The sequence below is a fragment of the Sprattus sprattus genome (assembly GCF_963457725.1).
Source record: "Sprattus sprattus genome assembly, chromosome: 5".
Classification (NCBI taxonomy): domain Eukaryota; kingdom Metazoa; phylum Chordata; class Actinopteri; order Clupeiformes; family Clupeidae; genus Sprattus; species Sprattus sprattus.
In genome coordinates, this window is record NC_137924.1 from 18,087,984 (window position 1) to 18,110,843 (window position 22,860).

Below are 22,860 nucleotides of genomic sequence, written 5' to 3' on the forward strand. Positions count from 1 at the left end.
AATAACACTTATTTCACGAGTTCACACTCCTAAAGGGAGGCAAATAGGACGCATGCTTGGCGAGGTCTCTTGATACCCGGCCCTGAAATGCTCTGTGGTGATCGTGCAGGAGTGGACTGCACATGCAGGGGTCAAACAACATCCATACTTACACCCCCAATCCATTTTTTACCGAAGATGATGGGAGGCTTGAGTGGAGGTGGTGGGTTGAGAGCAAGCGCCAGAGCCAATGCTACGACTTGAATAGGTACGCCAGGAATAAATCTTGTGGCAGAGTTTGACACAAAAGGCATGGCAAACGTCGTCATGCTCCTCCCAAACTGTCATTTTGAGTGACATTTTTATAACTAATAATAAAATACAAGACATAGATATAAGTGGAAAATAGCATGTGGATGTACATTCTTGTCCCTCAATCTGAGAGTCAAGAAACGTCACCAAATAAATACTGTGCATGGATGGTGGCAGCATGCTTACAATTTTTCCATACACTGTTTTGGTCTGTTATTTTTTTTGTCTAGATTATGAACTCAGATTGGCATTACAGAGAGCCAGATAGTCATAAACGCAGCCTTCACCTAGCACCTGTTATTGACAGCTTTGGTGAGCCTTAGCCCTCTGTTTATAACACCTGGACCTGAGTCAGATCTGACACTGACAAACCCATCTCAATTTCCGTCTGTGGAAATTACATTTATTTGTTCCCTTTCAGTAATCCTACAAAAAAAAATCACCCCTTTGCAGTCTGTGAAGACAGGAATTGGAACGTCAATAATTCAGTATAATGCTTTCCCATAACCATGATTACAGAGAAGGTGTTTCCTTCAGTTGTCCGGCTCCATTATGCTATCTCTGTAACATCACATTATTGTCCAAAATAATCATTGAAATCATGACCTTTCTTCTGCACCTTGCCTTTAAACACCAGTGAATCCCTGACTTACGTGTGACAGTAGATAGTATCAAAAGGAAAAATGCCATTTTGACTGTGTCATCTTTCATTGCAAAATAACCCCCTATCTGCAGGGTTGGGGCGGGATGAAAAGCACAAAACTGAATGCGAGGAAAATACAAACTGACTTCAGTCAACTATAATCTATAAAAAAAGGAGAAAAAAGTATAAATAAGCCTATTGGACATAGCTCTTTGAAGTCAGCATTTGTGCATTATCTGTGACCAAAGAAATGAAAAGAAAATGACAAGGAAGGACAATTTACCCTTGTTGTTGTCAGGCACCAATCGTCAACCTTAGGAGGGCAACATTCTGTGAGACAAACATATGCTCCCTATCTCGGCTGACCACATGTCTTGGCTTTTAATAATATCTGACAGTAAATATATAACCTCGTCAAATCCCTCCAGTTTATGTAAGGGGGAAGGCTATCCACCATAATATGGTGGCACTGCGAAAGCAACCGTAATAAATAGCCGTGACAGAAAGGGCAATGTGTTTCTTTCATTAACAAAAGGAATTGTTTAAGTTAATAGGGGCAGAAGACCAGATCTGACATGGCCTCTGTGGTCTCTGGGTGACATTTAAATGATTATGTTACTGCAGTGATAGTAAAGGTAAACTTCCAGGATATGAATGTGACCTCTCATGATGCATGGGGGTATTTCTGTAATACTGCTGATGTAAGGGGTAAACTAGATCTCTACAGTAGCTACCATGATGCATGGGATATAACAAGTTTATGTTTATTATATTGCATAAAATAAAAGAAGCTAAAATAAAATTTAATTTCAGAAGTGTATACGTTAATGAAAGTAGGCACTCAGCCATGTCAGTGAAGATGATGTCCCCTAAGAGACCAGAGAGAGAGAAAAAAATGACCAACAAAAACCATCCAAATGGCTTAACCCTGTTAGGTGACAAAACAGGTTTCACAGTGTTGTGTAAGATTCCATTTGTATTAAAGAGTAGTATTCAATTACACCATTTCATCGGTCTATTTCACTGAGTTTAATGACATCCGACAACTAAACTGGTTAATTGAATTCAACCAAATGCATCACGGTGAAGTCATAACTTGTTTCTTGCAGGGGAATATAATTAGTACAATCTATAACCAACATCTTAATTTGCAATTAGAGAAAGTCTTAATAGGTCTGAAATTGAATTATGCACCAAACAGCTTAGTACTTTGAGTATATTGGCAAAAAATAATTGAAAATCAAGTTTAGAGTTGAATATTGAGTGGTGACCGCTCAGTACCCCAGACTTGCACTCACTGCTATGGAGAACTTGCCACCCATGGTACACACCCCCTGGAATGCCAGAGCATCACCATGTATGGAGTCAATACAGGCTAATCTAAGGTCCCCTTCATCATTTGAATCATTGAAAATGATGACGCTTGAGATCAACCTATCTACAAAAGGGGGGAAAAGAAGCATCGACAGCAGTAGGAAACCATTAGCCTTTTAAATCCAAATGAAACTGAGCGGCCCGGCTCCACAAAATGCAAAATGCCCAGAGCTCGTTTGGGGAGAGGACCGGCGGAGCGTCATTAGAACTGTCAGGCGGAGCAGATGCTGCCTTAAAAACGCTGCATATAAAGTGGGTGCGGGGCCCCTAAGCGAGCACCCAGTCATTAGGACAAAAGGGGTTCGTTTCACGAGGCACTCAGCACAACGAGACGAGGACTTTAGTATATGCTATAGTAATACATTCCCAGAAGCGCCGCGACTCATCCCAGGATGCGACTCCGCAGTTTAGTTAGGTCTTTTTACGACCACCGATGCATTATTCGAACAATTTGTTCTGGTACACTAAACAGTATGCTGTGTTATGGAAGTGTGTAAGGAAGAGCTATGTAAAAAGGCTGCAAAAATGTTGTTTTGGCCCTGGTAATCAAGACATGTTAGACTATTCCGAGCACCATTTTTGGTTAGGTCACTTAAGCAGCATAAATCTTCAGTGGCAATGCTCTATGTCAGGCCTGATTGGAGACTAGCAGCCGTGGAACAACACATGTTGCTTGTTTTATGAAATTGGTGAAAGACTATGTACTAAAATGTAAACAAAGCTTGTATAAATGATTTATTTAGCATCGTACTCTGACATTTTTGAAAAAATCTATTTGTTTTTCCAGAGTGCACATGAAAGAATAAGCTGCCCGTTTAAACAATTGTTTGTTAAACCCAAGGAATGTAACACTTGGCTGGTCTGAGTCGCTGAGGTACTACTTAATTCAAGCCAAGCCTGCAAAAAATACTCCATCTTCACAAAATGTTTTTTTTATATAACTCTCTAAAAACGCACCACATAGAAGCTGAATATATGAATGCTTAACACACTTGACTAATGAACCAGAATCAGCGTTAGACCCTTTCAGGTGGATTATTATAAGACTCTAAAAATATGAACGTGAAGTGTAAAATAAACAGAGATTACCACTCCGTCATGGGCAGAAAATGAGTGGGCAGTGCTGTGACAATTTTTGGTAACGTGAGCAACAACTTGGGGCCATTTCCACGTGAAGGCTCAAGTGTCAGAAAGATTCCCTTTTATCTCCGGGCCTCAAAATACACCGCAGCTGACAGAAAGGATGAGCAAATCAGACAATGATCAAAGCAGTTCAGGGCCTGAAATGTCAGAATGTTTAAATTAAAGTCACTCACGGTAACTGCATCTGATATGGCTTTGGGGCGGGAAAAAAATACATCAGGCATGATCTCAGAGCGTTGAAGGGGGCTTGTTATCTAGCTCAACAAACACACCTTTCCCTCGAAAAAAATAACATGGTCCCCAACCCCAAGACATAATACGTATGTGATGCTGTTTTGAGGTCACCTGGGTTCTTCATGTCCAAAAGGTTTGTATATTTATTTATTTGTTCGTTTGAATTTTCATCAGGAACTGCTCGCGGGTGGTGTTCGACTGATGATGTTTCCATAAGCAGACGCTTGTTGGGAGTTCAGTCACCTGGGGCATGGCATCCAATAAAGCACAAATAAATAAATTAATAAAAAATATTAAATATACCCCGTACCTCGATATGGGGAGCCATCTGAATCCCCAAAAGGGGAGCGGCACCATGGGGGAAAAAAGCTGTGATTGGTGAATTGGAATGCACTGTGCCCTGAAGCTGGGGAGACAGCTGGGTTTTTATGGTCAGTGAGTGGGGAATGTTTTCCTCCCCAGAGCGCCTCATGGCGCCTCAAACCATGGACAGCGAGAAAACATGCCATTCGGAGAAGACATTTCCATAATGGAAGCCGTCTGTGTGATCGCTACAAATAGACCAGTGTTTGTGTGTGTGTGTGTGTGTGTGTGTGTGTGTGTGTGTGTGTGCATGTGTGTGTGAACGTGCGTATACTTGTGTGTGTGTGAACGTGTATATTTGTAAGTGTGTGAACGTGTGTGTGTGTGTGTTTGTGTGTGTGTGTGCATGTGTGCGAGTGTGTGTACATGAATGAACCAATGGTACATTTACCTAAGCTTGCCTAATGTTAGTGTGTGTGTGTGTGTGTGTGTACGTGGGCCAATGGTACATTACCTAAGAATGCCTTGCAAGTGCAAGTTCAACAAAAAATGATGCATTGAACTTGCTCTCTCTCTCTCTCTTGCTCTCTTTCTTGCTCTCTCGCTGGCTCTCTAATATCTTCCTCAGAAGATCGGTCTCAAGTGTTTGGTTTCCTTCTGTTGCCTGGAAGCAAACAATTACAGTACCTATTGAACTGCATTAACTTGGTATAATGTGCCCAATGCAATTACAAATTCTAATAACCTTGCCTATTCAAATAGCAATAGAAGAAAAACTGCCGGGTGAAACGGCGTAATTGTTTCAAGTTGATCTCAGATCTTTATAGCTTTTAATGAAAATGTTCTATACTGTTCTGTCTTAATAGGTCCATTTGTAAATGACATGTTGAATTTGGAGATGATGGCTCATTTCTTTATGACACAGATAGCTCAGTGGTTTAATTGTGCCACCACACCTTACTGTGTCATCACAGACACAGACACAGAATACAACACATGCTGTGTGTTGTGCAAATTATGATTGGACTTGTGTATATCTTTGACAAGCGGATGACAGATAGTGAACACAATTATCCTCGGGATCATTTTAGTATCCCTCTCACCACAGATGGATGGCCGCTGTTTATGTGTCCTAAAACTAATAACGTTGTCTGAACATGGTGTAACTGATACATGTGTGGGTGAAATGAGTTTTTCAGTGGGGTAGGATATTTGATTCTGGCCGATTAAGATGACTGTGGGGTGGCATGAATGAAATGTGAGAGTTATCGCACCTTTGAAATAAAAATAAATGATTCTGAGGCGGAGAAAATGAAAGAACTGTGTTGTCTTCAGCACCATGCAACTGGCTCTTCATCATCCATTAGAAATGGCAAAATGGCCAAATTGGCAGCAATCTGATTATGAGGTCATGTAGAGATAATTGAGAATCTACTACTGTGTAATGGAATGGCTTATATCATAAAATATGGCAATAGAAATGATGATGCAGTAACTCTGCATTGCTAAGAATGCCATAGGGGATCCATTATAGTGGAAAATGAGTGGCTGTCCTACTATGAACGTCCAACCTCTGGTCTAAACTGAAATGTACGGTACAAAACTGTAATGTCTGGAATAAAGTTGGAGCTCATGTATGCAATTCAGCCACTTTGGAACAAAGAGTACTATGCAGGACAGAGAGATAAGTAGTAAAATGTCATATCAAATGGAAATTCCATCATACCATCTCTTTAAAAAGAGAACCGTGAAGCCCCTGAAGGCTTTTAAGCCCCCACCCCTCCCCCACGCATGTCCCATGGCTTTTATGTGACTATTAAACATACTACATCTTTAATGTGACGCATTAGTGCAGAATCTGGGTGCCCACACACGAGTACTTCCCTGCAAATTGCCATAATTTCCTCTGACCCAAAAACGTGCAGTACCATGATGCAGAAACATACAATCTCCGTACAAAACCCTGCTTGTAGGTGTCTCCAGAGCCGGCCCAGCACTCAGACTCCTTTTTTCATGCATCACACCAGTGTAACCTATGGACCACGAGGAAACATATAAGCACTCTGCAATCACAAGTCACACCATTTTAATTGGCTGATGCCACTTGCAATGGTACTATATAACTAACCAATCAAAGTCGGTGGAGGTCACTGAGTGTCCATGCTGAGACTCACGGGAAAAATCTGGAAAGCATAAACGCAGAGAGAAGACACTGGTAAGAGTATGATTACTGTCGTGTCCATCTCGGCATGACATCCACTAGGATCTCTGCTGGTGATGTGTATGTCATCATGTCCTCGTCATGTCATCCTGTCCTTCTCAGCCTTCTTCAATGGTGTCTCCAAGGTTGTTTTTTATACGACATTAAATGCAATTGAGTTGCCATGAATCCTTCTCGATTCACATTACTTTAAGTCTCAGTATCTGTCACCACATAGCGATAGCTTTTGTGCTTATCGGGGGGAAACTGTATGAATGCCGTTTCAGTTTTAAATAAAAAAGTTTATGATAAATTGTATGAAATCTGACCTTCTGCATTATACAGTATATGCTGTAAGAATCATCCCTGAGTTCTGTGTCATCCACCATACTGCTATAAGTTTCTCCCTGATTAATAATTTGGGACTCTCTGGTGTGCATATGGTTGCAGATGTTGATGACACACAAAGACAATCGTTTTATTAATTATTCACCCATTGTGTCATATACATATTAAATGATTGAAGGTTAGGTAATTACTGCTAGCAGGTTTAATCTAATGATTTGAAAGTCCTTATAGGCAGTTGCCTCGTCATTAGCTAAAAACCCTCCTAATTAGGCAACATTACTATTATTAAAGTTTAAGTCAGTGAGCTTGGTCTTATTCAACCACTTATTTTCTACTCCCTGCAGTGATGAGGAACAATTAACAGAGAATTGGGGGAAATGAAGGACCAGAGTTTACTTTTATGAGGACATTCTAATTTGAATACTCTTAAAGAGAAGAGGTGGTTGGGGAGGAGGTAGGCCCTTCAGCGAGTCCCGAAACAATATGCTGTTGTGGAGGAGCTAACCTGGGCATCATTAGTGTGGTGGAGGAGCTAACCTGGGCATCAATAGTGATATCGAGGAGCTAACCTGGGCATCAATAGTGTGGTGGAGGAGCTAACCTGGGCATCAATAGTGTGGTGGAGGAGCTAACCTGGGCATCATAGTGTAGTGGAGGAGCTAACCTGGGCATCAATAGTGTCATGGAGGAGCTTACCTGGGCATCAATAGTGTGGTGGAGGAGCTAACCTGGGCATCAATAGTGTGGTGGAGGAGCTAACCTGGGCATCAATAGTGATATGGAGGAGCTAACCTGGGCATCAATAGTGTTATGGAGGAGCTAACCTGGGCATCAATAGTGTTATGGAGGAGCTAACCTGGGCATCAATAGTGTGGTGGAGGAGCTAACCTGGGCATCAATAGTGTGGTGGAGGAGCTAACCTGGGCATCAATAGTGTTGTGGAGGAGCTAACCTGGGCATCAATAGTGTGGTGGAGGAGCTAACCTGGGCATCAATAGTGTGGTGGAGGAGCTAACCTGGGCATCAATAGTGTGGTGGAGGAGCTAACCTGGGCATCAATAGTGTGGTGGAGGAGCTAACCTGGGCATCAATAGTGTGGTGGAGGAGCTAACCTGGGCATCAAATAGTGATATGGAGGAGCTAACCTGGGCATCAATAGTGTGGTGGAGGAGCTAACCTGGGCATCAATAGTGTATAGGAGCAGCTAACCTGGGCATCAATAGTGTATGGGAGGTTGATATAGGAGGCCCCAGGGCTTACTTTACATTTTTCAGTGCTAGGGAGGGTGTGTGAAAGAGGCATGTGTAGAATATCCTAATTTAAATAGAGACAAAATAACACTTGGAACCGCCATTCTGGTAAAAAAAATGACCTCTGGAAGTGTGACTTACTGATACCCCAGATCTCTTTAAACCTGCAGTTTAAAAGTCCAGCACTTCAGCTCCTGGTTCAGGTATGTGTCTGTCGTCTTTCTCTAAAATAAATGCAGAGATTACACTGTGACAGGGCAGCTCTCCTTTGGCAAAGCGCCTTGATAATGCCGGATTTGTGCTGAGAACTCCCCAGTGATTAGAGCTCAACGCAGTAGGTGATGTCCTTTGACTGCCATTTACTTGATCCCCTATTTTATATCGAGGGCCCGCAGAAGCGAATTCATCTCTCACAGTGTCTTTACTGTCATCGGTAAAAGTAAACACAGTCAGGGGACATCAAACAGGAATATAAAAGCCAAAAGGAACATGTCTCGACTTTTTTCTTTTCCCTTTTTTCGGTTTTTGCAGTGAATTACTATCCGTAGTCACAATGGAAAGTTTAGAGACAGCTGTGCAGGATGTAGTAATGTTTCACCCTTATCTTGTATCCCAGAAGTACAACAGAAAACAGGCCAAAGCTCTTCAGGTCTTCTCACCATACTTCCTAAAATACACAGTTTATTTCCCCATCATTGATTTTTGGATAATTCCACATAATTACTTTTATCTGAAGCGTCCTGATTGCGGGCCATTCTCCAGCAGAGAGTGGCTGCCCCCCCCCCCCCCCCCCACCCCCACCCCCCCCCCCGGAGGGCATGAGTGCTCAGCTCTTTCCACAATTAATTAAACTCCTCTAAATGCTACGGCCGCCAGTGGTGGTAAAGTGTGTTCTCAGGAGACGGAACACATACCCCTCGTCAGACTCTCCATCAACCCTCCCCAACCACCTCTATCCCCCTGTCCCCGGACCGTACTCTATCTGCCCCCCGACCTCACCAAAAACACCCCTCTGCTCACACCCCAATGCACTCCAATCACCCACCTTTACCCCCCCTGCCGTGACCCAGTGACGTACACAGATAACTCCCCATCAGTCGGGAATTTACCAATAATTTGGCCAGCCACGTGTTGTTAATGCGCACTAATCTCTATTATTAGGTGTGCAAAAGGCCAACGATGGAGGGGAAATCACAGGCATCAATTATGATTGGTTTTGAAAATGAATTTGAGTTGATGGACAAGTTTGTGAAATCTCCTGGGTTATTTAGTTGAGCTGATGATGGAGAGGCTAATTATAGTTCTTCATGAATGCCTGTTTATGCCACTAATGGAAGAAAAGCCATTCATCTCCCTATGCACTTGCAGTCATTCTGTTGAGCCAAGAACCCCTGCAGTAGATTGATCTGTAATGTCTGGTGTGTATTATGGAGTGTGTGTTTTTTTTTCTAGTGTTTTACATTTTTATCTCTGTGGCTGTCAGGTGCAAATGAAGATAGCAGAATAAAGGCCATTAGCAGGACAAGCAGCAGAGGAACTCTTGAGTCATGCACAGATAATAAGATTCATTCAGATACCACAATTCTAGGCCTGTCAATTCTGATACAGCTGCCATAGACTGACAAAATAGCTGACACCTTAATGTGGCCTCCTCCATGCTGGTAGCCAGTAAAACGGTTTAGGTGTCTGTCTCGATGTGGATTCACTGGTCCATCAGTGGATCAAAATAACAGTGAGATCATGTGCCTTCAAACCGACAGCATCACAGGATTACCCAATACTTCACATAGAACAGGATGCAGATTGTACTGAGATTACAAACATGCAAAGATTAGCCACTTGTGGCTTCACATAAAGACATCATTATAAACCATGATCTACAACATTGGCAACTCTAATTTTTCTAACAGGGGACTGCATATCCGTGTAATCGTGCGACTTTCTTTTATGTAACTCTAATGCAATTGCAGCACAGAAGTGGCCTCAGGAGCAGGCTTCTCTCATCCCCCCCCAACCCCCCCCCCCCCCCCCCCACGATATGGGTGGCAACAAAAGAACATGTTGTCATTCCCTTGAAATATCTCCATTAAAATGGGATTTGCTCTATTACGGGACATTAAGCCCGAGTCTGCCTGCTCGCGGCCCTTCATTTTGCGACAACGAGTATATACCGACACCTCCATTCCAGTGGCAGCTGTTTGCCAGGGAGCGAGATAAGGCACTATCTCTCATTAAGTGCTACCTCCTGCCCTCCACCTCCACAGACAATGGTGAACAATGGCGGCTCCTGATCCAATATACCAGCAACAAAGAGAAGACGGGAGGAAGGGGAGGAAATTCCTCGATCTCCTTAACCATTTTTAAGGTGAAAGGTTAATAGAAAACCAACTGACTTTCTATTATTCAGACAGCGGGAAGGAGCTGATTGGCTTTGAGGAGAGGGAGGGACGAGGCGGGGGACTGATGTGCATGTGTTTCAGCGTGAAGGTTACATGCGATGTTTTTTGCGCTCGGCCCTGGTTTTCTGATGCCATGAGATGGTCAGACAGGAGGAGTGTGGATATCTCATGGTGAGAGCAGGAGCTAATTACGCTAACTCGCCTGGATTCCACTGCCCCCGTGCCATGACGCAATTCACCACAGACCTGAAATCAACACGTTTATTTTGTCTGAGTATTTTTATTACAAATTGGATGTTTTGAGGACAAACGATTAATATTGAATTTGTTCATAGAAAAACTGTTGTTAAATGTAGATACTGACCTTCTGTTCAGTTTCTAAATCCGTATGATTGATGTTGCCCTTATTGGATACCGTACAGTATATCTACTCTGAGGAACACTTGGCAGTAATCCCCAGAATGATATGGAAAGAGAGACTTGCAGTGTGATTCAGATCATTTTATAGAAACCCATAAGTCTGCAAACAGACTTGACATTTATTTGCAATTGAAAAGAGTCTTTCAAGTAAATCCATGAATGCTTTCATCAGCAGTTAGACAAAGGGTCTGTTTGTGTCAGTATCGTCTATTGTATTGCAAAATGTCCCTGTGCCCTCCACTTTAGATGTGTTTCAGCCTGCCACCTGCAGTAGCAGTTTAATCATCTGAAACACTGCAGTGAATGCAAACATTATTCCTGGCTGAAGAAGCACACAATTAATTAGAGGGTATAAGACGCAGCCTGATGGAAGGGTTCAGTGCATCTACTGGTGAGCATTATCGGTACTCTAAAGACCCATTTAAAGACAAAGTCAACTGAAAACATGACCTCAGTGGAAACACTACTCTCCTCTTCACCCACAAACATCCTGCATGCCATATGTCACAAGAATCCTGCATATGTTTTTTTTATTCAACTTTTTAGTTTACTTCACCTTTAGTCTTAAAAAATGAAATGCCTTTCTTCAGTGCGACTGGCAACCTCACAGTCAAGGGCGAGTTTTCACAAAGAACGAGTTTCAGTGACTTGAGGCGGCCCCATTTTTACTCCGCTCACACATTACCCCTCGGTTCAAGGGCTTTATTTTTGTGTTTAATTAAAAATAGCCGGTGGTGCCGCTGACGGGAGTCTGCATCACCAGCGCGGCTCAGGCACACTAGCAACAAATCGCACTAATTCCCTTAATTTCAAACGTGAATCAACTCTAATGTGGCTAAGCCCAGTGTTATTCACACTGGCATCTGTGGAGATCCAGCTATATATAAATATACTTATGCATGTGTGTAATAATTAAATTCAATCAACATGATTTTGCTAAGGGGGTAGAAAACAGTGGCATGTAATTAAATTGAAGGTATATGGGGTATTGAGATTACATATTCAATAAAAAAAGAATAATTGGTAGTGTGATGTTGGTCACGTGCATTGTGTATACTGTTAGGGGAATTTATTGCAACTCTGTACATTCCAAAGACAAAGACGGCGGTATATTGAGGACATTGGGAATTGATATCTAATGTGTGTCTATAGACATTCACTGAGGATTTAGTTTAAGGTGATCACAGAATTAGGTCTCATTATTGCAGAGAATTTGCATTAATTTCCCCATCCTCATTAATGTTCAATATTTACCTTTAATACTTTCATCAGTGAAAAGTCAAAACTATGCTTCTTTTCTGTACCAAAATGTGCTCACTGATATCTGCTTAAACCAAGAGTCTTTGACTTAAATATTCAGGGTGAGTTTCAAATAATCATAGTCTATTACACCTGGGTGCCAAACATTTTATCACATGAACGATATCAAAGTGGTCTGTTATTAAATCTCAGCTGACGCAAAATAGATGACTGTTACTGGAAGCAATTAAGTTTTCCTCTTTAACATTAAGATAAAAACCTTTGGTCCAGTTCTCAAAATAAACTGTCACCACTTTGAATATTTCAAGATGACCATCTGCTTGTCTATTGTAGTGGTAAAGTCAGTAGAGCCAAAGCATAGAGAACACAGGAGTCTCATAACAGTGCTCCATACCCACACACTGGTGACAATACTTCCAACGTGCATCACTATGTTTTGAGATTTTATTAGGTCAACTGTGAGGCCAAATACTATACTATACTACACTACACTCTACTCTACTCTACTCTACTCTACTCAACTATACTATACTATACTATACTATACTATACTATGCTATACTATACTAATCACTAATGCAATCTATCTATCCACCTACCCGTCTGTGTTTTCTAAAACTGAAACCTTGACAATAACGAAAATGTTCCGGTTGTTAACCATAATAGCCCCTAAGAGTGTAATGCATTTCCCGTTGGTTCTGTTTTGTGTTTTATCATGTTTGCATGCGTCATTGCAAACAGCCTCGCCGACATTACATGCACTTGGAGTTACGATTGTTCTTTTTCCTAGGAAATAATTTAAGATACAAACCGAACCTTTTTTTTTAGTTGCTTTTCTGCCTGTCTCTCTGTTTTATTTTCAGGCAGCACACCTGCAGACAGGTTGGTGATACTGTAATTTGCTGACAGCTGAATCGATGAGAGGGATCAGAGGGGACAGAGAAACTGAGCTCTGCCAGACTGTCTCGAGGCGGGCTAAAACACAGGGGACGCTACAATTCACACCCATTATACCAGAGCCACAGAAAGATTTCAGGAGTTTAACCCTCATTTGTAAGAAATGGAACACGGTGTTCAAGAGAGATTGCTTTGCGTTCCATCTCTATTCGATTTTATTCTATTCTATTCTACTCCTTCAAAGCCATTACAGTTCTAATCACATGTATCTGACGTGCTTTTGTTATTTTATTCAAACGCAGAGCACATCTTGCAGCTTGAGCTGAATTGCCTTGTTAGTCAAAGGTCATTTTGACAGTCGTTGGACATTTAAAAGCCTCTAAATACCGCCTGTTAAGCAAAGGTGCAAAGAATCCCACTGAAGGTCAATATTTCATACAAGGCACCGATAGAATCCAACACAAATTAAATCCTGGTTTTAAAGTTTATAGCCTCTAATACAGCTGCTCCTCTAGCAGTCAGAGCCACAGAGACCACGCTGGCATTTTATAATAATGATTGTGAAATTGCCCAGGGAGTCATCACCGTCTAGTAATAAAATCTCCCTCTCAGAAAATGGAAACGTTAATTAAGCTTTAATTTAGCAACTTGACAGTCCTATGTGGTGTTTTGTCAGGGTTATTATATCACTTTCTCATGTTTATTTTGACCTTGGAGGAAAACAAAACAACAAACAAAACCTGAAAGGAAGGCACAGTGATAAAGGAGCTTCAGGGCCCCTAGAATTGCCTGAGCGAATCGCTAAATGAACTCCCTCAAAAATCGGCAGAAGACACGAAGAAGACACAAAAGACCGAAGTTTTCTTCCCACCAGGCGAGATGACTCAGATAGCTTTACTCAGTGTATATGAAAACTAGCAGAGATTAGAACATTCTAGATTCGTTAAGAGGCTATTTGTTTTACAGTGAAGTAATTTGTTTTCTATCTCGCACTGTTCTGGCAGAGTCTCTCTCCAGCGCTGCACGTGGGCGTTCTAAACGAGGTGGTCGGTGAGTCTCCAGGCTAAGTCCTCTAAGAAGACTCCTGGAGCCAACCTACTAAAATAATGTTGCAGTGTGGTGATTTATGTAACATGAGCAAATATGCAAATGAGATCCCCTTTCGCTTTTATGTAACGGCGAGATAGGCAGACTCAGACTGTATTGTGTCCTCCCGACTAAATCATCTGAATAATCAGTGGAACTGTGGCAGTTGGTCCAGAGGGATGGTTCACCACGTTTTTTTTTTTACACGAGAAAGCAGGCAGCAGGGGTGAACATGTTTTTGCATGTTGGCTGGGTGAGAATGGATTCAGTGGGAATTCAAATGGCATTGTCTTGTCCGGTAGCTTTCTTTTCTTTTTTTTGGTGATTTTTTTCATTCGTTTTTTTCTCTCTCACTGATACACACGAGGATAAACGAGTGGTTCGGTAGTGGCACCACGAGTCACTGCACTACCTGCCACAACACCCGCAAAGGTCAGTCAGGTTTCATGAGAGCCAACAGCCCTTCCCAGACACTCCTCTTCGCAAGTCACAGAAGTCACATGGGCAAGAAGTGTAAAACTGTGGGATGTACAAAGATGCCCACAGACAATGTGAAGCAACAAAAAAGTTTCATGTAATGGGCTAGGAGGGTCAGTTTGCTGGAATTGTCCAGCCAGTAAAGATACCCTTGCTCAAATACGCAATAAGTTGCTTGATGAAAAAAAAAGAAAAAAATATATATACACTCTGATGTCAATACGTGCTATCATGGTGAAATCCAATTGTGTGGAAAATGTAATTTCTTGACGTTTCATATACAGAGGGTGGCCTTGGCTATAAATAGCACGCCACCAGCAGGGTCATTTTTCCCTGTGAGGGTGGATGGTACAATAGACCTTATAGTGATTTCTGCCAACACTGGGGGAATTTTTATGAGGTAACTAAACCCATGGCAGGCCTATCATGTTGGGCAGAACGTCTGACTACTAGGCAATATGAAAAAACACTCCAGAACAATGGCGCAAAATGATGCCAGTTGTAGCCTTATACCTATCTGTATTTTAATGCATAATGAAGACATACATTTTTGTGGAAAACAAATAGTACATAGTTGATGTGATCTTTGTGGGTCTTTGTGTGGGTGTCATCCTCCGTTTAAAACAGATCATATTACACTAGATAGATGACAGTATACCTAAGATGCATTGATCTCGGTAAACAATGCAGTATTGTCAGAGAACCTTACTAGCAAATATCAGCAAACACAAAGCAATGCAAGTGATCTGTACACTAACAGAGATGTGTATGCTTGTAGAGGTAATCTGTACTTTAACAGAGATGTGTATGGTTGTTGAGCTGATCTGTACACTAACAGAGATGTTTATGGTTGTAGAGCTGATCTGTACACTAACAGAGAAGTTTATGGTTGTAGAGGTGATTTGTACTTTAACAGAGATGTGTATGGTTGTAGAGCTGATCTGTACATTAACAGAGATGTGTATGGTTGTAGAGCTGATCTGTACATTAACAGAGATGTGTATGGTTGTAAAGGTGGGAATGGGACAATAGTCAACTCCCTGGCCTAGAAATCCAGTAAATGTGCATTATCGCACATTAAAAGGCCAAAATGTCAAAACGAGCTTGAAAGTGTTTTTCACACTGATTAATGACAGAGTAATGACACACTTATATGTCAAATCTCATTGAAGTTCATCATGCGTCGACTGTCATGGTATTAAGAAAACATTCTCCATGATGTAATGCCACTTACATTTGCATAATAAGAGATTTATAGAGATTTATTTTCTGCCATGGCAAACCAAAGAAATGCTCTTTCATAACCAAGACAAATAGGGTCTTCTGTTCTTTGTCTTAAAACAGATGGTTTTTAAAAGTGTCTGCAAATGGGTACCAGTGAGAGAACCAGTGAGAGAAAGGGTCTAAAAATCCTTTGAATATCTGAGGGAACTGAAATGAACACTCGGGAGAAAGAAAACCTCTCTTATGTCTATTTTATTAGATATCACTTTTACATCATTCGGTTGGCAAATTGGCGTAAAAAACATAGTTGCTTTGTCTTATCTAAATAATTCATACATATAGGGTACATTGCACAATAAAAACAGGAACATATTTACATATACATTAAATCTTACATTAATTATAAACATTGCTAATTTACACAATGTACAGGTCTTAAGAGCAAATTGAATGTCAAGAGAAAATACATTAAAATTGTGCATTCACACAATGTAATGCAGATTTGGACTAGAGGTGCAGGTTTATGAAGAGAACAAATTGAAATGCTTAAATGCCATTTTTAATGTCACTCATACTGCAGGTTATAGAAAGACTCTTTCTTGCAAGACACCAACAAACCCAGTCACCTGTACAGGAGCTCCAGTGTCAATGAGTTACTTTTGCAATATCAAACCAACAGGTTTTCCCCACACAGCTGCTCCTTTGTCAAACAGTTGCCCTTTTTTCCGAACAGAACACAGATAATCAGCTGTAGTCTGTATATTCTCAGTCCGTCTAGTTTAGAGACTTACAGATTTAGCAAGAAAACTATTACTTGGTTGGACAATGGAATTTATTGGTTGTCTGATGCAAGCAAGGAGCAAGAGTACGGATTCTTGTATTTCTTATTGTGGTTATATTTGACATGAAATAATTGGCACCTGCTCCTTAGCTGAGCATTTGACACTTATACTGTCTTGAGGTGGTCTGGATGCTGCCACATGCTATATTTGAGACTGGTGTCTCACCTACTGACATCTAATGAGCTAGCACTTGGAAGGGGAAAGAAGAAATTAAAAGATGGACTTATTGGCTCTTGTCTCTAAGCAAGAACAGCAGTTAATTTGGGAAGTTGACAAACATTTCAAAAGATCACAGCTTCTAGTGATTGCACAGACGAATGCACCGATAGATGAGAGAATGTACTGTGATCTTTCAAATTAACTCTGAAAAATGCCTCAATTGATCCATTATGTTGATGCTACAACCCTTTATGTGACTTGAATGGTATGTGTAAACATTCACTTTCAAAATAGCACTTTAAACTATTTTGTGCTTCAAGAACAAATTTAATTTCATGTGTATTGCATTTACAACCTTAAAGCTTATAATGTCTGGGGTATTCTATTAGATTAAAGGCCTACGTATATTAGAAAAACAAGCAGGGGGACCAAAATATATTGAGCTTATATATTGAGGTGCTCTATTTCATTATGCTCAATAACAACACCACCCTCTATCAATTAACAAAAGCAAAATAAATGAACACTTAAGGAAACTGTTCACTCAGTACATACTGTAACAGGCATTACATTTTGAGTTATGGCACACCTTCGAGTCTTTGTAAGCTGAGAACCAAGTATCTAGCATTAGCTTTCCTGTTTGCCACTTCACGAGGCGTCAAAATTATGCTGACCTAACAACTCTTCCCCATTAAACACAACATTGTTCAATTGCTTACATGACAGAACTACCAGTGGAGATAGGCAGCGCACAATACATTATTACAGAAACTAAATCGTGAGGAACAGAGGATGTTGTGAAACTCATGTAACTTTGATGGTCATACCTAACCTCTGGTGTTAGTGCAGAGATTCCACTTTGAATAACACTAGCCAGCCAAGGTAGTTCACTGAAATCCATATTTTCTCTGCTAAAGTACTGCTGGTCCATACAGAGGACATGCTAACTATGTAACATATGGTATCTAACTATATTAGGTATTGTTTTCCTTCATCTTCACTCCTTTTCCTTACTTCATCACATTTTACATTACAATTAACATCATTTGACTTGACCTGCAGGGACACTATGGTTTGAAAAAAAACACTGTAGTAGACGCCGCTTTTTCTAATGGTTGTCATGCCACCCACCTCTCATAGGTATTAGTTCTGCCACAGCAGGAACGGTGCCAATCAGAACCACCCTTCGACAAGGCTACACAAACCAACACGCGGAGACACCCACTCATATTGACTAGGAATAAGCCAACCCTCCATCATGTGCGTTGTGTTGTGTAGCTGTGGCAAAAACACTCTGTTCGGTTTCACTCAGTGCTGTGTCTTAAATGACCATCTAAAAGCTTACAGGGAAGCAGTCCTCTAATTCACCCTCTCAAGGATGGAATTGGCTCACTACTGGTAATTGGAAATTACATCCCTACATACACTGTAATACACAGTCTTTTAATAGCATTGTCCAGCTAGTACTTGCAGGAGAATGATTATGTGGAGAAACATGTGTGGTTCATTTTGGCACATAAAGTCTAGACTTTATAACTCACTGTGTGTATTATGACCATTTTTTCCCCTTTACTTTGGAAACTGGGCCATCTGCTAAAAAGATTTGGGGTTTAATCCGGACCTACTACTGTGCTTACATTGAGATCACCAATTAACTCGCAACATAATGATATTTTGTTTAGAGTTTTTAACCAAAGTGCCGGTATTCAAATGTGACCTAAATGTGACTTATCCTCAGTTAACACAGAATGAATTGTTTCTAAAACAGGTCTCAATCCTAATTAACAGTCGTGTTGTTGAATAAAACATTGCTCCAGTTCTCCTCTTTAAACAGAAGCCAGAAAGGTTAGGTGCATGTTACACAAATAACAATTTCTCCTTCTCTAACCTTAAAGCACTGACAAACTACTCACTGTCGAATACTCTCTGCATATCCTATACTGCAATAGTAGCTATGCTAACATCGTAGCTTTTTATGGGCAGAGCACTGAGCTCTGTGACTCTTCCTACAAACACAATGAATCTGATCACACAGGTGAGTACAGTGTCAGAAGAGAGGCTGTAGAGGGATGACTGTTGGGTGTGGGGGTAGCATTTGAGGAAACATGGCTGGCCGGGGAATGGTGTGGAAGGTTACAGCCATTGGGTGGCAGTTAGGTGGGGCCACCACCGACACCTGGGACGGAGTCATGAAAGCCGGAGCGCCGGGCGGGCACATCTCTGCTCCTAAGGACAGGCGAGTCACTGGTAAGACCTGCGGGAAGAGCTGTGGAGGCGGCGGAGGAGGAGGAGGCAGATTAGGAGGGGGCTGGTGGTGGTGGTGATGTGGGGCTGCGGGCAGGAAGGTGGCGTGGTGGTGGTGGTGCTGGAGGATGGTGTGGCGGATGGTGATGGAGCCGGAGGGCACAGGCGAGGGCAGGTGGACCCGGTGTAGATGGACAGGCGAAGACACTGGGAGGGGCTGGGGCTGTTGCAGCATAGCCTTAAGCTTGGTCGCCTGAAACACCTGCTGCTGCTGGTGGTGGTGATGGTGCTGCTGCTGCTGCTGGTGATGGTGGTGGTGGTGGTGCTGCTGCTGCTGGTGGTGATGGTGGTGATGGAGCACTTGTCTGTTCGTTTGGATCTGCAGGAGGCAGTGCCTCTCCATACTGTCGGACGGGTGCTGGAAGCATGACAGCTGAGGAGGGGGAGGAGGATGAGGAGGAGGAGGGCCGTGGAAAGGACTGCTGCAGCTGCTGGTGGTCCGGTAGCTCTCCCTGCCAGCCTTCTCCTCCTCAGCCCTTCCGACAGACAGGAGAAACCTCGGGGGCTGCGCTGTAGGGCTGCTGTGCTGACACGATTTGTCCAGGCCGGCCTTTTCAAACCTCGCCAGCATTGTCTCTCTCCCCCTCTCTCTCCCGCTCGCCAAACAGACTCTGGCCACTGCAGCCGCCGGCTTGTTAGAGTGATCCTCCGCCACCGAGTCGGCGTGTCGAGATATGGCGGTGAGAGTGTCACCGCTGTCGCTTGTGTCTCCCGTGGCTTCCGTGGAACTCGGATCTCTCCGCTCCGCTGACTGGGAGGGAGGGGGGTTGTCAGGACCGTGCTGCTCATTGATTTGAGGGCGAGATGGGCTCCCCATCTGCCGGTCGCTATCTGCCACAAGCTGACCTGGGTCATGGATAATGGAGCTCTCGGCCTGGGCGTCAGCCACAGGGCTCTTTTGATCATCAATAGTACATGAGCTTTTGTCTGAGCCAATGCTGCCGCCGTCACACACTCCTTTTAGAACCGGGCTTTTCACGCTTGGGTCCACATCGCTCATGCTTTGGTCAGTCAGAACATGGCTTTCAACAACGGGCACCTTACAAGCAGGGTCAGGAGACTGATTCACGTCGCAGACGATTTTTCTTCTCTTCCGGCATCTTCCGTGTTCACAACATGCAGACTCCTCGTCAGACGAGCTCTGATGCCCCCGCTCACTCAGCTGTCTGCCCGGCGCTCTGAGACTGGCACACGTCACCTGATCCGAGCACACGGCATCCACGTCACTCAGAGAGGCGCTGCGCTTCCTCTTCAGTCGCTGGTTCTGCCCCAGGGCTTTGATGCAGCCGTCTCCCGTGTGAAGAGGCAGCTCGTCATGACTTTTGAAGCCGGAGATCTGGGGCTGGGGCATGTCGAGTCGACACAACCCACACCCCATCAAGCATGTCAGGCGGGCAGATGGAAAGCCAGGGTTGCTCATACCGCCTCCTGCCGCCACCTTTTTTCCGTCCTCTCGGCCCTTATCAGAGAGAGTCAGGCCACCCGCTAGGCCGTTTATGCTCCCCGTTGCTTCCTGCCTCCTGCCTCGCAGCCTCTCGGCTGCAGGAGCCCCGCTGCAGCTGTCCTCGGCCTGATTCAGAGCTGATTGCTTTGACTTCTCTAATGGCTGCTGCACTTGTGCTGAAGTGCTGGCTCGAAATTGGCTATCAAGCGCTTCCTCCCAACACTCTACGTGCCTCTGGAATCTCCTGCACTTCTCGGCATCACTTTCGTTGACCCTTTCGTTGGCCTTGTGGTGACGCACCCTCCTCTTCCTCCTCCTTCTTCGCCTCTTCTTTCTGTTGTGACTCCGGTAATGGCGTCTGTCCCTGACCCGCAGTTTTTCATCCATTCGCTTTCGGCTGTGCGACCGTTCTTTCAAGTGCTTGCATGATTCGCTCTCTGTGTCACTGCTGTACTGATGGCACTTCCTTGATTTCGTGTCCCCGTCTCCAGTGGGACTGTGGTCCAGACTGAACGTGCCCTCTTCAACATGCTTGTCTGCACTTATGGATTTCCCAGGGCTTACCGAGGCCGAGCTGATGGAGGACTCCTCATCTATCTTGGTCTCGGTGTCCTGCCTTGGGTCACTGGGTGTTCGATTGTGTGACCCCTTGAAATCAAAATGGAGAGGGTTGCAACTGTACGACAAGGGCGGGTCAGTTTTTGTGAAGGTTAGCATCTCCGATGGCCACTGGAAAATGGTATTACCGTCTCTGCTCCGCACGGAGAAAAAAGGCTGACTTGGCTTTGTGAAAGGGGCCTTTAGAGGCTGGCTCTCTTCTGTTATGTGACCTGTGTGCGAGGAGTCAGCCTCACTGCACATGTCCGAGGAGTTCTGACTCAAAGGGCTGCTGTCCTCCGACACGGGTTCCTCTGTGGCGGGTTGCTCTTTGAGTTCCGCTCCCCCATTAGGATCGCAGCTTTTGAGGCTCTCATTCACGGAGTCCTCTGAGTCCAGCGCGATGTCCACGCCGTTGAGAGCAAAAGGGGAGCCGACTATCTGGGAACTGGAAGGGCTGCTGGCCACATCCTCCGAATACACCAGCAGAGCACACAAATCTGAAGTGGATCTGGGGTTGTCCCGGCCCGCTAGCGTATCAGATGACCCCTCGCTCTCCACGCTGCCGCTCTTCGGAGTAAACGGGGCCTGCCGTGTGCCAATGCAGTAAATCGTCTCGTCGCAATTTAGCGCCTTGCCGGCTGCCGTGTCCCCGAGGGATCTGGGGAGGTCGAGCTCGACAAGGGGCGCCCGGAGCCTTTGTCTGCGGCTCCGCTCCAACGATCCCTCCTCCGTGCCCTCGCAGAATACTGCCGCTGACGACTCCAGCTTTAGAGAGGCCCTCTTCGGGAAGGAGAAGGAGAAGGCGATCTTGCGCCGGCAGCCTGGTGGCTTCTTCTGCTTGCCTGTGTGAGGCCATGGCAGCTGCTTGCCATGGTTGCTGCTGGCTGCCAGGCCTGAAGTGTTGCTGCTGCTGCTGCTGCTGTTGTAAGTCTGGCTCCCTGCCTCCAGCGCAGCAAGTCCCTGCGCCTCCTCGGGGGATCCTTCACCGCAGGGGTCCCTCAGACCTGCCTCCACCGCCACTGTGGTGGATTTAAACTTGGGGCCACTCCCTGGGGCACTACAAAGAGAGACGACAGAGAAAGAGAGAGAAGCGAGACAGAGAGAGAGAGTGAATGAGAACGAGAGACAGAGAGCGGGAGAAAAGATGAAAGACAAAACGTAAACAAACATCAGCATATGCTCCGAACATACTTCCACATCCCCTTCTCAAAGGGAGGAAATCAACACAGCTTAAAGAGCTCATCGCATTCACCAGCAGTGTCTCTCAATCAACGCTATTAGCTGGTGAATGAGCGACAACGGCAACAGCAGCCGCGTGTGTGCATGTGCGTGTGAGGCACAGATGTCGTGCTTTTTATGAATAAGGCAGGAGGCTTCCACCCACCAGTGAACCTCCCGCCGCTGCTCTGCCAGCTCGTGCAGGCGGCGCAGAGCCCGCTCCTGCTTCCGCTCATCCTTCCTGGATTTGGAGGCCACATTGCGAGCGAACTCCCTCTGTTTTAGCTCCTTGAGTCTCTGCAGAGAGAGAGGGGGGAGAGAAGACGGGGTTAGACGTGAGTAGAAGAGAGAGAGAGGAAAGAAAGAAACAGAATGACAAAAGAGATGGAAGGATAATGTAGGAGAGAATGAGACGAAAAGAGTGAGTAATAGAGAAAGGAAGAGGGAGAGGGAGAGAGAGGGGGAGAGAGAGAGAGAGAGGAGAGGAAGGCTTTCAGTTGGCTTATCTTTGTATCTATGCAAGTAGACTGCAGAGAGAGTATACTTCTTGTCAAGGCAACATCACAATATGAATAATAATCCTCTTTGAAACTAGGAATCCTTTTCTCCACTTAACAACCTTGCATTATGAAGTCTGGGTATCTCGGTGCATCAGGCATTCAGGGATAGACCGCGAAAGATTAAAAATCTCTTCAAGACTGGTGAAGGTAATAAAGGTGTTTGCACACCAATGTTATGCTTCAT

The 22,860-nt window shown here is 44.0% G+C and overlaps 1 protein-coding gene across 1 annotated transcript in view; it reads right to left on the reverse strand.

Moving 5' to 3' along the window:
• Nucleotides 1-15,905: 15,905 nt before the first annotated feature.
• Nucleotides 15,906-22,860, reverse strand: part of znf804a (zinc finger protein 804A) — a 45,372-nt gene continuing 38,417 nt past the window's right edge. The window contains exons 3-4 of the mRNA XM_080839932.1: nucleotides 22,283-22,413; nucleotides 15,906-21,955 (exon numbers count right to left, since the gene is read on the reverse strand). Coding sequence (XP_080696058.1) covers nucleotides 18,598-21,955; nucleotides 22,283-22,413 — 3,489 coding nt within the window. The 3' untranslated portion in view covers nucleotides 15,906-18,597. The remainder of the gene's footprint in view (nucleotides 21,956-22,282; nucleotides 22,414-22,860) is intronic.